The sequence below is a fragment of the Passer domesticus genome, chromosome 16 (genome assembly GCF_036417665.1).
Source record: "Passer domesticus isolate bPasDom1 chromosome 16, bPasDom1.hap1, whole genome shotgun sequence".
NCBI lineage: Eukaryota > Metazoa > Chordata > Aves > Passeriformes > Passeridae > Passer > Passer domesticus.
This window is the reverse complement of record NC_087489.1, coordinates 4,208,015-4,224,409: the sequence shown is the minus strand read 5'-3', so window position 1 is coordinate 4,224,409 and position 16,395 is coordinate 4,208,015. Positions and strand designations below refer to the sequence as shown.

The following is a 16,395-nucleotide window of genomic DNA, read 5'->3' as shown; positions in this document are numbered from 1 at the left end:
ACTGCAAGGTGTTTCTCTTTAGCCACCAGCAAAGCAGGAATAAACAGTGTTGGTAATTATCAATGATCCACCCAGCTTGCCTAAAGCAATTACAAGAAAAATAATTAAATAAAGAGATAATAATAGAAGTTTTAGGAAAAAAAAACAACCCAAACAAACAAATATTTCCCCCAAATTCAGTCTCTGTGTTGTTTCTGAATATCCTTTCAAATGCTGTAATACTTATTTCCCATTTTATGATATCACAGAAGTTTTACAAGGCCTTCTATATCTACAACAATCCTAATGATACCCAGAGAGCCAACATATCTGCATATCTGTTTCATGCCATGGCTGAGCTCACAGGAATAAATTAAATTAAGATGCCAGTACTGCTTCAGCTCTGTATCACTGCCAGGTTAAGGCAGACATTTTACAGCCAAACAGTAATGGAACAATGTAGGCACATTTTAGCTGAGACTCTGGAATAGGAAATCACTCCAAACACTACATCCTGCAGCTCCTGAGCCAACCCTCACTTCCCAACATGCTCCATACCTTGAAAGCTCACTGCAGAATAAGCCCATCCACATGCCTACCTCGACACATTGATGGAAATTTGTTTTTTGGAACCTATTTACCAATGAATAAAAGAAGATTATGTAGTACCCTCACTCAAGGCTGAACCCTGGCTCTATTTTTAAGTCCACACAGCATGGGCACACATGAGCACTGTGTCAGGGTGCTGGCAGCCTGTTCCTGCAGGGAGGACCTGCACCTACCATCAGCACAACCTGGGCACCCTCTGGAGAGTCCTGTGCTGAGGAGCTGGGCAAGCCCTCTCTGCCCACACAGCTCCTGCCCACAGCCTGGAAACTGCACACCATGAGCCTGCTTTAGCATCCCCCCCTGGATTTCCAGGGCTTTTTAAAACATTCTTTTAATATAGCTTTATTCTTTCATTTTAACAGTGAAGGAGCTGCTGCTGTCTACTAATTACTGAGGTTCCTAAATGCACATTTCACTCAAGTGAAATTGATGATAACAAAACAAGTTCTGCCTCTGTCTCTTCAGCGTTTGGATGGGAACAATTTTCTGCAGAAAAGGGCTACGAGGGCAGCAGGACATATGTTTATGTGACAGCTGCGTCTTCACAACCTAAAAAGCCACATGATCTTTTTTTTCCCCCCTTTCCTTTGAAACTGACAGCTTGCTGTTTACAGACTATGAACAACAATGAAAGCAGCAAAGCTTTTTCATCCATCTGTTTTCACACCCACCATTTTCCCTTTCCTTTACTATGATTATGACTCTGCAGCAGTCAAACAGAGCTTGCCTTGCCTGAAGAGCCACCTGCCAGCCCCAGCAGGACCTGCTGCCCCCAGAAGTGCCATGGGGGCTGCCCTACAACAGAGTTCTCAAACTGGGAACAATTTTATCCTCTGCTGGTGCACGGACCAGGAAGGAATCACCACTCTCCCCTTGGCCTCAGTTCCAGATTTATTTCCCCACATCCCAGAGCTGAACATGGAAGTTTTTGTCAACCTGCTTCACACAGGGTAGAAGCCATGGGTTTGTTCAGTCTTAAGGAGTTGTTTATTTAGTCCCCAACAAATTTTGCCCAAGTTCAGGAAAGCTCTAAATTGTGTGTTTATTTTTTATCCCATTGCAGCCAGTCTTAAAATATGTCTGTGCAGGGTCAATGGACTCCCCTATAATTTTTATTGCCAGCTTCAGGAAATTGCTATTTCCTTCCAGAAACTAAGCCAAACCTATTATTGCTGTTCCAATTACCAGCTTTTTTTAGTATCTGTGTCATTTGGAGAAGGGAGGTTTAACAAAGTGGTTAGGGCTTTTATTATTTACAATAGGAAGTTATGTGAGTGATCCATAGATGATGATTGGATACCCACTCTTCTCAACCTCTCAAAAATGACGTAGGTTGGAGGAGGATTTTATTTATTATTCAGAAAATGCTCAGGTCCACATCCTCTGGTCAACCAGATGTGGAAATGGGCATACCAAGAATGAAGTGGTCCCACATCTGCTTTATTTCTGTGCCAGCACCTCCAGGATGAGATTAAGAAGGAGTGAATGTAAGTGGATAAACTGTACACCCAAAATCCTCCTGAACACAGAGCTCCCCAAAGCTGGTTAGCTGCTCACAGAAGTGATGCAGGCAGCCCTGGTGCCATTTCAACTTTCAGAGCACGGCTTGTGCTGAACTCAGCCTCCCTGTTTTTTTTTCATGGCCATCTCCAGAGGGATGAATGGCATCTCTCTACTGGCAGCTCTATCCATACCTCCAAAATGTCCCAGAAGAATAATGCTGTGTGCTATGAGCAGACCTGTCAGCATCAAGAAATCCAGCCTCAACTCCCCTGATAATAATGAGCTGCCCGATTGTGCATGTAGTACAAGTCATTAGAGAGGCAAAAAATCAATAGGAATCTTGGTAGAGTCTATCATTCCCTCAAAAAAATAATATTCTCATTGATTCCTGCGGTGCTACTTTTCACAATTCTGGGTTGAAGACATCAGTCACTTGTTGGACCACCAGGCTGGCAGAGCAGCTGGCAGCATCCCCCCATCACTCCCAGCTGTGTTACACAGGCTCCTGCTCATCTCCCATTTAAAGGAAAAATGGCCAAGAGTTATTGATTGCAACTGTGCTGTTACAAATTTCATTTTAACTCAATGAGGTACAATGCAGCTCCAGAAAGGATTTTTTTAAGGAGCTCTTGTTTTTGAGCTGCTTAAAAATTCAGGCAGGTTTCACACAGCAGCCAAAAATTCTCTCCATTGGGGTGTGGTGCTGGATCAGCAACCAGAGACCTGCAGAGAGACAAAGACCTGGGGACAATCAAACCTGCAGCACCTCAGTTTGATTATTGAGCCAGTGTAAGGATAAGGAGTAACACGGGGCTGTCAACCTGGCCTCACCTTTCAGAGGGAAAAATACTGGCAGGACTGGAGTTTTAAAGGGGCTGAGCTCAGGAAAGGTTTTCAGACAAGCAAACCTTCGTGCTCTGTGAGGCAGCCATCTGTAGCAGGTGGCACCAGGACAAGCAGCAAACATCAGATCCCTACCTGGATGGCTGTGACAGTGTCTGGAGATCCTGCCAGAGCACAGCCAAGCCAAATGTCCCCTCTGCTTCTGTGCCACCTCTTTTGCTGCCTCCTTCTATCAACTAAGCAATAACTAATGGTGCTTCTCCATCCCACAGCCACAAAGCCTGGGGTTTCTGTGTGCCCTTCCTCCTTCTCCCCTCTCTCACTTCAAACTGTGTCACATTTCAGCTGAGCATCTGGTTGTTAGCAGTGCCTGGGAGGGAGGTTCACAGGATTTGGAAGCATTTTGTGTAACAAAGCTGAAAACCACTCAGTCTCACCATGTTCTGCTCAGGCTCCAGTCTGGAGGCAGCACCACAGTGACCAAAGTGCACCCAAGTGCCCAGGAGATGGATCCAGCCAGCCACAGCTTTTTCATTCACACTCTGAGACAACTACAACAGTGCACAAGAGATGGCAGAAGAGCTGGTGATCTGCTTCTGCAGCAATTTGCTACACTTGTTTTGCATCCAGCTGTTAATTATGTTCCTTTCAGTGTAACAATCAGAGCTAATGGCTGCAGAGCAGACGGGAACACCAAGTGAGCACAACCCTCCGTGTACAGAGGAGCTCAAACAATGCAGAACTCCTACAGCACTCCTAACCTCCTCCTAATCAAGCTTTTTGACCAAATCCAGGCTCTTTCTGGAAATTAAGCTCTCCCCAGAGCCGTCTGTTTCCAAAGGAAGATGTTCTGGTTCACTGCATGAAGGCTTCCCATTGCAGCTTCCAGGTGTGGAAAGAAATTTCATCATTCCATAACTGTCAGTGATTAATGAAACTATGGAATATGCTAATGAAAAAATGAGTGGCAATGTTTTTTCATGTGTAAGGGAACATAAGGCTCTACTTTAACCATGCTAAATTGTTATTGTTGCAGTTTTTTTGCAGATGTGCCTTATAAAAAATCATGGAATGGTTTGGGTTGGAAGTGACCTTAAAGACCATCCAGTTCCAATGCCCTGTCATGGCAGGGACACCTTCCACTATCCCAGACTGCTCCAAATCCCATCCAGCCTGGCCTTGGACACTTCCAGGGATGGAAATGCCATGTTGCAGCCGTAATTATTTGTAGGATTTTCCAAGACCAGTCAAAGCTGCTCAGGTTACAGACAAGTGAAAACTCAGAACTCTAAAATACAAATAGTTCTGGGAATGGAGCAAAAACCTGATATTTACAGCTGCAAAAGAATGAATGCAAATTGACCTTCATATTTGAAATGTGGGCCTTAATGATTTTACCACAAACCAGAGGGGATCAGAACAGAAGCTGCACCTCTGAAGATCCATATTCTACTCTTGGGCATTTCCTCTGTACTTTTACCCACAGCACTACACTTTGAGGATATATAAAGCATATCCTGTAGAAATATAAATTATTATCACAGGAGGAAATTGCTTTCTCAAATAGGAGTTCACTGTGTCTGGCTGGATACTTCTCATCGTGCCATGAACTGTGCACTGTTGACTAATAAGACTATTTGATTAACTTCTGCTAAAAAAGCCCTCCTGTTAGGACAGCCCAAGCAAGTCATCCTTTTCTGAGTCCTTAACAGCTGGAATGTAGGGTGAGATGCAGGAAAAGCAGGAACACCAGTGCTGTCTGAATCCAAGGGAAGCCTACACTTCCCCTTTATGGAACATTATATTCTACTTAAGCAAATAAAGTTTCTTCTTCCCTGGGGATCCATTCATTAGCAATTAACTGTCACACATGGGGGAGCTAACTAGAAACAGAAAGACATATACATATATTCACTATTTCTTTTATAAAGGCAAATCTAAAACTGAATTAATTGAGCAGTGCTGGAAGGAAACTGTATTGACTAGAAAGAAACCAAGGTGAAAACCAGCACAGTGTTGAAGAGATTTTGTACTTGTCAGCCACACAACTGAAACTCTGCAGGAAAATGGTGATAAATGAAGGGTGCACAGCACTCAGATGTGTTGTGAACACTCGTTGGCACTGCCAGCCTGTGAAACCATCCCAGTCCTCTGCAATGTGCAGCTGCATTTCAGGTATAAAAGCCACTAAAGCCTGCACTGTTCACCTTTGACTGATTTTTGTAATTTTTCTCTCTCAGGGGTGATATTGTAGAGAATTTATCTATGTTAAAATTAAATTTCTGAAAGCACTGGCAAACATGCTAATAATAGCAGACTCTGCTACCCAAATTTGTGATGCCTTGTTAAAGTTCTAAGACTCTTTAGGAGGCCAGAGTGGCAAATTCTCTTGTGTTCTGTATGAATGGAAAACAGCTGGGGGGCCAAAGGGGAGGAAGGTGATCCACTGAGGCTGGATCTGGCCTGAAACAGGGGAGGTAAAAGGTCACAAATTATCCTCAGCTGGAAGAGAAGAGGGAAGTTTTCCTGTGGTGGGATGGGGTGTGTTGTAGCACTGTGTGTGTCATTTGAGTCTGAGAATGGGCTGGGCTACATTTCCTGTGCAGTCTGCATCTTAAACCCAATATCACAGAGTAAAGCTACATAAAAATATAGAATTGCACAGGGGTAGGACAGAGATGCAGACTGTCCCCACTGCAGTACCTGACTTCCTCGAGCTGGAACTCCCAACCACAAGGGCTGCATTAGGATATGGCCAAGTGCAAGGTAATCCAAATTCATAAAATCACAAGCACTGTGAACTATCAAGATACTGCAATTATGGCTCTTAAAAGCACAATAGCCCCTACTCTGACATTCATGCTTATTGAAGGATAAAAAAAAAAAGTATCTAAATTCTAAGCAGCTCACTTAGTAAATCACATGGCAACATGTGCCTTTACAGAATCAGGGTCCTCAACAGATTTCTCATTGGATCTGAGCATCAGAGAGAGATTTGAGTGAAGGGCAAGTAATGGCATGCTTGATTTTCATCAGATTTCTGTAAGAGGGTAATAAGAAGGAGAAGTTAAACCAGCATCCAATCGAGAAGGAAGGAGAATGATGAGGAGGACAGAGAGAGGCAGTCACACCTACAGAGGCAGCTCAATTTTCCCTGCACTTACTCCATTGGCCTTGCTAAGAGCCTGGAAGTATATGCTGTAGCTTTTCAGGGGGGAAAGAGGAGCATTCCAGTAGCCATTGTAGGTCTTGTTGTCACCCACGGTGAAGGGCTGTGTGACAGGAAGGTTGATGGGCTTCAGCTCAGCTGCAAAGTAGTGTGGGGAGTCCAGACTGGAGGCATTCTTGTAGCTCACTGGCACAGAGAAGCACTCGATGATGTCTGCAGCTCTCCGGGCTTTCTGCAGCTTCTCCTCCTTGACAACGAGCTGGTAGACACTGGGAGGGAGAGAGAAAGGGAGATTAGAGACCCCAGAGCCTTGAATGTCAGCAATAAATAAAAAGACAAGAGTAGAGCAAAGTCAGAAACATGCAGCTGAGGCGTCCCAGCAAGCACAGCTCCTGGCACAGCAGTAGCAGGGCCAGTGACCACTGAAAGTCACTGTGGGGGCAAGATGCTGGCCATGTGCTCTGTTGGTTTAATTGAGTAAATCAGGATCAACCTCTGTGAAAGTGTAGATTTCAATCATGTCACTCTTTAGGAAAGGGAGTAACTAATAAAATATCCACTCTAGAATGAATTATTAATGTGCTGAATGTTGGCCAGCAGATGGTTTCTCCTTCAGCCACCAAAGTGAAACATGAATTCTTTGCTTGGGCCAAACAGTGGCTGCAGTGAAGGAGAGCATGAGCAGGTGGCAATGGTGTCAGATGCCTGTGGCAACAGTTTCAGGGTGCAAAAAGCTATTTAGGCCAAAAAGAATCTTGAACATCACTTTTTTTTTGCCCTCCCTCATATCTTGGTGTCCACATAAGGACCTGGCGAGGCCCTGGCACAGGATTCCCAGCTCTGGCTGCCCCTGGCAGTGCCCAAGGCCAGGTTGGACAGGGCTTGGAGTAAACTGGGACAGTGGAAGGTGTCCCATGGCAGGAGGTTGAAACTGGATAGGTTTTAAGTTTCCTTCCAACTATAACCATTCCGGTATTCTATGGCCTCTTTTTGGGATATCCTGCAGTGTAGAATTCTCTAATTCCCAATGGCAACTCTCCTTTTACCTTCCATCCCTCGAGGACTGTTTATGTACTGAGCAGGTGGCTTTATAGCTCCCTCAATCCACTTTTGTTTCAAGAAACAGCAACAACTCCTCATAGTCTCTCTGACTTTATGAAATAGTAATCCTTTTTGATTCCTGCTAAGCTTTTGGCCATTATGATATATAATAGCAATCTTGTTATTTCTAGCTTACTATTCCAGGCTCAGAGCCTGCAAGGCATTCAAATGCATTCTGGCTTTTTTTCCCTTTCCTCCCCAGGCAGCTAACAAAGCCCTGGAGTTCCATGCTGCTATAGCCCAGGCAGGTTTCACTGTCTGTTTAACACCACTCACACACTTGACAAAGAGAGATAGGGCTGCAGTCATTTTGCTTGGTGTCAGGCTATTCAGATGTGCTGCCCTCACCTGTCTGTGCCAGGCTGGGCCTTTGTTCAGGCAGACAGAGGAGATCATGAAGAGATTGGGGCCAGCCCGCAGTGTATCACTGTCCCACGTTCACAGGCTCATTGCTGCACAAAGACTGGCCTGGGGAATTTCCAGCACAGCAATAGTTCATCAAAGCTCCCATGGGAAGGGTGTTCTGGCTCCTGCAGCACGCAGGAGTGAAGAAGCCCCAGCTCCTGCTTTGAATTCCCAGGTCCTGGGGCCCGTGGGGATCTGGCTCAAGTTCTGCTGACAGCCGGGCAGGCAGGGAAGAACTTGGAAACCATTTGGCTCCCACTGCTAGACACAATCCCAGCTAATCTGTACAAGCAGGAGCAATTTATGAGTTACTCAACACTACAGCTGTCCTTTCCCTGGCATTTGCTAATGTAGCTGGGGGTGCTCAGCCTGGAGAAAAGGAGACTCAGGGGTGCCCTCATCACTGTGCACAGCTCCTGAAAGGTGCCTGTGCTCAGCTGGGGCTGGGCTCTGTCTGCAGCAGCACTGACACAACCAGAGCACACAGCCTCCAGCTGTGCCAAGGGAAATACAGCTTGGATATTGGGAAAAGGTTTTTCATGGAAAGAGTGATGAAGCTCTGGCATGGCTGCCCGGGGAGGTGGTGCAGTCCCCATCCCTGGGTGTGTTTAACAAAGCCTGGATGTGGCACTGGGGGCCAGGGTTTAGTTGAGGGGTTGGGGCTGGGTTGGACTTGATGATCTTGGAGGTCTCTTCCAACCTGGTCATTTTGTGATTCTGTGAATTCTGTAGCAGGAGCACCAGCTGCAGCCTTTAATGATGTCCCATCAACATTTTGGAAAGCTGTCCTCCTCCTAGAGTTCATCAGAGCCTTTAATAAATAATTTTAGTCAGTCTCTGATATTTGTTTTACAATTTTAAAAAGATAAAAACAGGTTTCCAAGCAACACTATAAGTATTGTCATTGAGGATGCAGTGGGAGCTGCAAGCCTGTTCAATACAAGCCCTCTCCTCAGCTCAGCAATAGCAAATCATACTGGGCTGGTTTGGTCACTGTTTACTGGGAGTGTACATTCCTATTCTGACCCTTCTCTCTGGCCATAATAATCAACACTACTGGGAAAGTTTGTCATTTTGTTTGTCAGCCATGTGCAAAATTGTAGCTGGCACTTTTATGGACATTTGCCAGATACCTTCTAACCTAAAAAACATTTTGTTCCTGTTTCATCCAATCCTAAACACTTGCATTTTCTGGTCATAGAAAATGTTTCCTGTAGGTATATAAACAAATATATATGTATAGATATGGTTTTGTTTGAGGGTCCCAGGATGAGGAAAGAGATGAGAATCTTAACTCCATGTTTCAGAAGGTTGATTTATTATATTATGATATGATATGATATGATATGATATGATATATTATATTATATTATATTATATTATATTATATTATATTATATTATATTATATTATATTATATTATATTATATTATACGATATTATATTATATTATATTATATTATAATGCTATATTAAAACTATCCTTAAAAGAATAGAGAAAAAGAATCCTTCAGAAGGAAAGGAAAGGAAAGGAAAGGAAAGGAAAGGAAAGGAAAGGAAAGGAAAGGAAAGGAAAGGAAAGGAAAGGAAAGGAAAGGAAAGGAAAGGAAAGGAAAGGAAAGGAAAGGAAAGGAAAGGAAAGGAAAGGAAAGGAAAGGAAAGGAAAGGAAAGGAAAGGAAAGGAAAGGAAAGGAAAGGAGGAAAGGAAAGCTTGAGAGTCCACATAGCTGGACCATGATTGGTCATTGAATAGAAACATCTCACATGGATGAAAGATGCACTTGTTGCATTCCACAGCAGCAGATAGTTATTGTTTACATTTCTTTCCTGAGGGTCCTCAGCTTCTCAGGAGAAAATCCTATCAAAACGATTTTCATAAAATATGTCATGGTGACATATAGAGATATATTAATCTGCTTTCAGCAGACAGAGTCCAAGAACTCCCTCATCCTCTCTCCCCAGACCTAAGGGTGACACTCATTCTCTCAGTTATCCCACTTGCAAGCCATGAACTGGTGCACTGTCTGTCTTTGGAGAAGGGGAAGCTCCCAGGGACATGAACTGCCAGGTAACTGAACTCTTTCCCAAATCATTAGAGCACTGCAGACACTTCTCATCATGAGCAGGAGTTTTGATACATACAGAACCCAGCCACAGATACTTCTTAAACTGAACCCAGCACAGATACTCTTCTGCCTCTATTCTTTCACACTTTTTCTTTCCACTTAGCTGTTAACATACTTCTTCCCTTCATAGGGATAACTCACTCTTGTACTGGTCTGAAATTTTACTTTTAATGTTTATTCTTTTGAAATGAACAAGGTTCCCTGGAAGCACAACGGTGTGCTCATGAACATTCAGCTGGGGTGCAGCAATTCTCCCCTTTGTGCTCAAGTTAAAATCCTCTTCATCTCCTGCTCAAACACTGCTTCCCTGTCCATGAACAGGCACCTGAGCTGGCACTGCTGTCACTGCTCCCTCTGGTTAAAAACCCTCATTTGGGGTGGGGTGCTGACTGCTTTCATGGCATTTTTCTCCCTGATGCACCAGCTCACACTGACTGACACTACACCCTCATCTTTGCCTTGACTGCTTGGTATGGGGTCCAGCACCCTCCAGCTTCACCCTTCTCTGAGCCTGGCCACTCTCAAAGGAAGTGGTCGAGCATGTTTGAGTTCAAAGCTTGCTTTGGGCTGAAAATTATCACTCTGAGCTCTGGTTCCCTTTCAGATGGTTACTCTGGGTCTCACTTTCAGTTTTGATCCCAGTATTTTGATCTATCTAGACCCTCCAGAAGGGCAGGATTCCCAGCTCACCCCAGCAGGGACACAGATTGGCACAGACCCTTTTTTTCCCCCCGATTATTGTGGGGTTTTTTTGTTTTGTTTTGTTTTGAGTTATGCTCTTCTTCTCCTGTTTTTTTTATACCTAGGAGCAGAATTTCTCTGCCTGCCTTTAGGGCATTTTCAGAGATCAACTTCTCTGCATTAACCCGTGAAGTGCTGCACAGCACAGCAAATGCTTCCACACCTGCACTGAGGTGCTCTTGTAACTTGGAGCAAAATCCCACCAATCCTACCCCCAAAGGGAATTGCTGTGGGAATTCTGAGTAGCAAATGTCCCATTACCCACCCTAAAGTTTAGCAAACCATCTGCATTACTACCACATTTCTCAGCAGAGTAAAACTAACCCAGCTTTGCTCAGAAGGTGGGAACTTGGTGGGATGCACCACAATCCCCAAGATCGTGGTTGGGCACTAACTCAGGATAAAGTTGGTGAGTAGGATCTGCCCTCCTGGCCTAGAAGCCCTTCAGCTGCACTCACAGCTCTGGGTCAGGGCTGAGTAGGGTCTCCCCTTTGCCATTTACTATCCCTGCTATCATCAATGTGATTACAGACCAGAGAAAGGAGTGGTTTTCCAAAATGTGGTACTGGAGGGAAGGATAAAAAAAGCAAGTGGGCAATGAAAATAAGGAGGAGATATCCAAACTATTCTAATAGCTCTTATTCCATCTACCAGGTAGGCAGTAGCATGGATCCCCTGGGGCTCTCCCCATCTCAGGCTTCAAAACTGCTGCTCCCAGCCAGGATCAGCTACCATGGCTCTCCTGGCAGGAATCAATGCCTCAGCTGCAAACGCCCAGCTGGATATGAGAGTCAGTGTCACACACAGAAATGACATTAAAAGAGACAACAAAAACAGAGCATTCAAACTCCTACACAAGATAACAACTTCAGTGCCAGTGAAATGAAAGATGATACAGCCACACTACCTCCTGCATTCCAGCTTTTAATGTCAGGACACATTTGGAAACACTGCAATCAAACACACATGGATGTGCTGCAGGGTGGTGGTTAGCAGGGGTTTTGTGCTCCCAGTGCCACCCCAGCCCACTTTGGTGCAGCCAAATAATGCTGCTGTCCCCATAAAAAACGCCAGGGACTGCTTTCCAAACATCCACAGGCTCTGCTCTGCAGGCAGCTCTCGAGGGATTCTCAAGTCTGGGCCACAAAACAAATGCCTGACCTTCTGGGAGGCTGGGGAGCTGACTGCCCTGTGTGCAGCTGCACTCTCTGATTAGAAAAGGAGGCCAAAACTGGGCTCCTTTATGAATTTCAAAGGTCTCAGATAGATAAATCCACATCAATTTAATAGAAGCTTTTTAAAGTTTTTGACAGTTCGGCTGTAAATCACTGATAAAAGCACCCACCATAATGGGCCACAGCACAAGTGTTGTCTGCAGAGGAATGAAAGGTGCCCTTATCACCATCTACAAGGTAATTTTTTAAATGATGAGTTCCCTATTCAGTGTGAAAAAAAAAAAAAATCAACATTCCCAGTCACAGCCCATTGCTGTGATGGAGATCTCTCTGTTTGCCTCAGGCTTCTCCTTTCCCTGATCTTGACTTTTTTTTTTATTTTTTGAGGTTGGACTGAGACAACTCTTGTCCACAAATTAAGTATTAAGACCAGTCTCAAAGTTAGAATGTAGGATGCATAGGAATATGGGGAGGAAAAGCTGAGTGAGAGCTCTCCATAAAGCATCCAACATCTGGCCCATGCACTTTGGTATCCTGACACATCAACAAGGTGAAACATTCACTGCACTCTTGATAATGAGAGGGTAGGAAAAGGAATATAATTTCTTTGTAACCTTGCGGTGATCCACTCACCTGAATTTTTAAAGCTTAAAAGAAACAATGTTTCAGCAGCTGAGTACTCCCTCTGGACCAATCTCGTTATTAAACTTTCGTTCACATCATATAAAGATTTAATATATTTTCATTTAACACATAAATTTATTATCAGCCATATATTATTTCCAATATTATTTTCTCCCAGGGAGCAAAAATAAGTGGCAATTAGTACAACTTGATCTTGTAGTGCTTTTTTTTTAGCAGACTACTGCGAGCTGGTTTTGTTGTTCACCCTACAGAGAACAGGAACTTCCCACTCCTAGCTCACATGAACACATTACTTCCAGTGTAACTCTTTGACAGGCTACAGGAAATAAGAGAGTAGTGATTTCCTTGTTACTGGTTATTTTAATTCAAAGAATGAAGGACAAAAAGGAGCAAATGGAGGAAGGATTTGTGCCTCCCCATGTGGGATGTAGCAGCTGGATGTTGAATTTCCCCTCCTGCACATATCCTATGGAAGGAACAGATCCAACTATTCCAAAGAGGCCATCAAAACCCATGAAAATAACCCCCAAATACTGTCTGACCTTCATAGAGGTAAAGAAAAGGCATCAGCAGCACATGAATAGGGACAAAGGTACAATAAATAGAGGGAACAACAACCTCTTCAGCTTCCTCCCCCTTGTGTGCCACTCAAGTCTCCAGCTACAAATACTGAGCACCAGCTTTTTTATCATTTGATTATTGCATTTAACTTGTGATCCTGTTAAATTTGGTTGAGCCAAAGTAAGTATATCTGTATATATCCATGAAGGTTCATCACATTTATTCTGACAGTATGGAGCCATCTCCCAGGATACTGGAATGGGAGAGGGTTTGATGTGCTGCCTGACACCCACATTTAGAATTCAGATTAGCCATTGGAGGTGCAGATGCTTGTTTTATGGCCAAGCTGCCTTCAGTGATGCACACTGAGACACAAGAGTAGCATCAACATCTTTATTTCCCCCTCTTAAAGATATCGAGATCAAAGCCCGAATTCTGCCACAGAGACAGTAAGAAATAAAATAATGGCAATTTTGAAGAAAGGTACTTCATATATCAGTGCTCTGTATTATTTACCCTAAAAAATGGTGACACTAAACTGTAAATAGATCCTTCTCACAATGTGCCTCCAGCCCCACCATGAATCTGCATATGGGTGATTTTGTAAAGAATTCAACCCAATCCAAGTCTAAAAAAGCTTTATATAACACACATTCCCTAAAGTTTACAGATCTCAAGGGATAACTGATGGAAAGGCTGATGCTGACCCCCACTGCAGCACTGCTTTCCTTGGCCCCCAAGGGTGAATTTCCTGACCAGGCACCTCCTGCAATGAAACATTCAGGCACCCAAGAGTCAACTCCCCAGCGAGCTTCCAAGTTCATGAAGTTTTCTGGGTGGCAACAGGTGCCAATATATTCCTAAGAACTGAGTTACTGCCTTCACATATTCTAAAATGCCACCCTCAGTACCTCCAGTAGCATTTTTAATCAGAAGCTCTGAAACTAATCCACAAACTATAATGAACTGTTTCACAGCCACCTAGGACACGCTGACAGGACCCAGTGCTCTGTTCTGCAATTTTCTGTCTATTTAAGAACAGATTCGAAACACATTAAAATCAATTAAAGATTGCTGCTGTTTCCACTGCACTCTGGAACAGCTCCATGCAGAATACAATATGCTGAAGTGAAGGTTTGCTTTCAATAAACAGTTTCATGCAGAAAATAGAGGAAAAAAAGAGATTGTTCTACAGTGTCATCTTCTGGAATGTGCTTGGCTGTTTCAAAGACTCAAAAAGTAGCCCATGAATATTGGGCTGCACTGCCATCAATCAGCTTGCTTGCATCTGCAAGGCATTCACAAAAATAAAGCTGATAATAGTGATGCTGCTTGAGGAAATAGTCTCTCATATTGCAAAGTTATTCACACCAGAGCCTTCATTTTGGAGTTATTTTTGCGTGTTCTTTTAGCAGTCATTTAAATTAAACAACTCTTCTACGATGTTCACTAAAGTTGAAGAATACCCAAAAAAAAAAGATTCAAATTCAGCCAAATTTGTAAAAAATGGCATAGGAAGAAGAGATGGTAATTACTGCCATTGCAATGAAAAAAACCTGCTGAGACAGAGCCAATAATAATGAACTCCATTTAATAATCAAGAAGACTGGGAAGAGAGTCTCTTCACATTTTCTTCCACTCTCATATTCAGCTCAGTGCTCCAGATTTACTACTAGGGCATGTCAGACCCTGAAATTCATGAAACAAAAGGTAACGATTTCACACTTGGATAAAACCATTTGGAGTCATCCTTTTCACACGGGCATTCTTTTATCACTAACATTTCAAGCTTTGTTAAGTTTCTCTAGTGATTGGAATGGGCTCTAGAAAAAGTGGGGATGTTTAATGACTGCCTGGTTCCTGTACAGGGGAGAGATGGGTCTGTGCTGAGCTGCCTGTGGGACAGGCAGTGGCATCTATTTCAGGAGCTGTGCACTGTGTCAGGCCTGAGGAAACAGCAAACCCAAACAAAATGTTTGTATTTGCAGAAAAGCATCCTGCCAGTGTCACTCAAACAAATGCTGTCTTTGGCCAGGATGCTTTGTCTGAAATTCCTTTGCAGTCTCACATTCAACTCCCACAGCTGACTGAAAAAATGAAAACTCTGCTGGAAGGTGTGTGTGGGGGGCTGTTGTTTGGTTTGGGTTGCTTGGGGTTTTTGGGATTTTTGGTGTGGTTAGATGGGGTTTTTAGTAAAAAAAAATGACAGTGTAATGTCAAATATTCCATGGCCTTTGTGGGTTGCATATGTTTTATCCTGGCAGACCCCTGAGGCACAGTAACTATCCCACTGTTGCAGATATATAAACAGTGGCATGGGGAATGTGACTCTGTCTGATATCACAGCATCAGTTGTATGTAAACAAATCCACACTTTGCTGTCCAATATTCCTCCATCCACCCACCAGCCAATATGTCCTTTCTAATGGAGTCTGGAGTATCCAGGCTGAACACATGCTATTCCTACCAAATCTTTCAAATCGGGGGGAAAAAAGGAGAAAAATGTGACTTCTGAGCATCGCTAGAGATGTGACCTGCAGTGATAAAAGAGGAGCAGACAGTGCTGGGAAAGAGGAGTTTGGACACTGACTCTGTCTTAAAATTACACCACACGAAAGATGCAACAGAACCATAAACACGACTAACAACATTGTGCCAATAATAACTGATTAAATAATGCAGCTCTGAGCAACGTGGGATAGGGGAAGGTGTCAGGGGGTTGGAACCAGGTGAACTTTAATATTCCTTCAACCCAAATCATTCTGTGCTTCCGTGATTCTATATGTGCACATCTAAACACCCCTCTGTGCACCTATGGTGTACCTACACATAAACATGCCTACTAAAATCAGTGTTTCCAACCTCGTAAGGCTGCACCCACCATGACTCTTCTCTGATTGAAGAGGCTATGGAAAGGTATCCAAAAATCCAAATATTCCCATATAGCTCTAAGCAAGTCTGGCCACCACCACAGCACCTGTCCACAGCAAACAGCAATGTGGTAACATGCACAAAACCTGAGGAGCTGCTCAGAGCACAGCTGTATTCACTGACCATGAAGAAGGATTTGTATACTGAAAAAAGGCCTTTTTCCCCAGCTGTATCATTTGCCCTAATAAAAGATGCAATTCAGTTTTGAGAAAGACCATCCCCAGCCCACCAGGATGCTGCTCCTGCATCTTTACTTGTACATATGTCATATTACTTGTACTCTCTTAAATGCTTTAAAATCTCTATTTAATCTTCTGGGAAGTGAACAAAAAATTTAAAAAATAGAAAAAATTAAAAAAAAGAACCAGAGGGCATTTCAAAGCTCTGTGTTCCATTATCTCAACCATCTCCATAAGCCTGACCTGGCTTGCAACCCAGATTAGCCATAATAGCTGCTGCTCCCTGGTGGAACTGGCCCAGTCCCTCTCTCCAGTTCGATGCTGTTTTCTGCTGGCAGATTAAAGATAATGAATGCAGACAGATACAGCTTTCACTGCAACAGGAGCTGATATGAGTGGCTTTGGAGGTGTCTCTTCCCTCCTGAGCC

General features: G+C 43.6%; 1 protein-coding gene across 11 annotated transcripts in view; it reads right to left on the bottom strand.

Annotated features, from left to right (window-relative positions):
• Positions 1-16,395, bottom strand: part of PTPRT (protein tyrosine phosphatase receptor type T) — a 445,906-nt gene that overhangs the window by 86,705 nt on the left and 342,806 nt on the right. For all 11 annotated transcript variants that reach the window (XM_064391854.1, XM_064391853.1, XM_064391856.1 and 8 more), the window contains exon 12: positions 6,099-6,372. In XM_064391854.1, the coding sequence (XP_064247924.1) occupies positions 6,099-6,372 (274 nt within the window). The remainder of the gene's footprint in view (positions 1-6,098; positions 6,373-16,395) is intronic.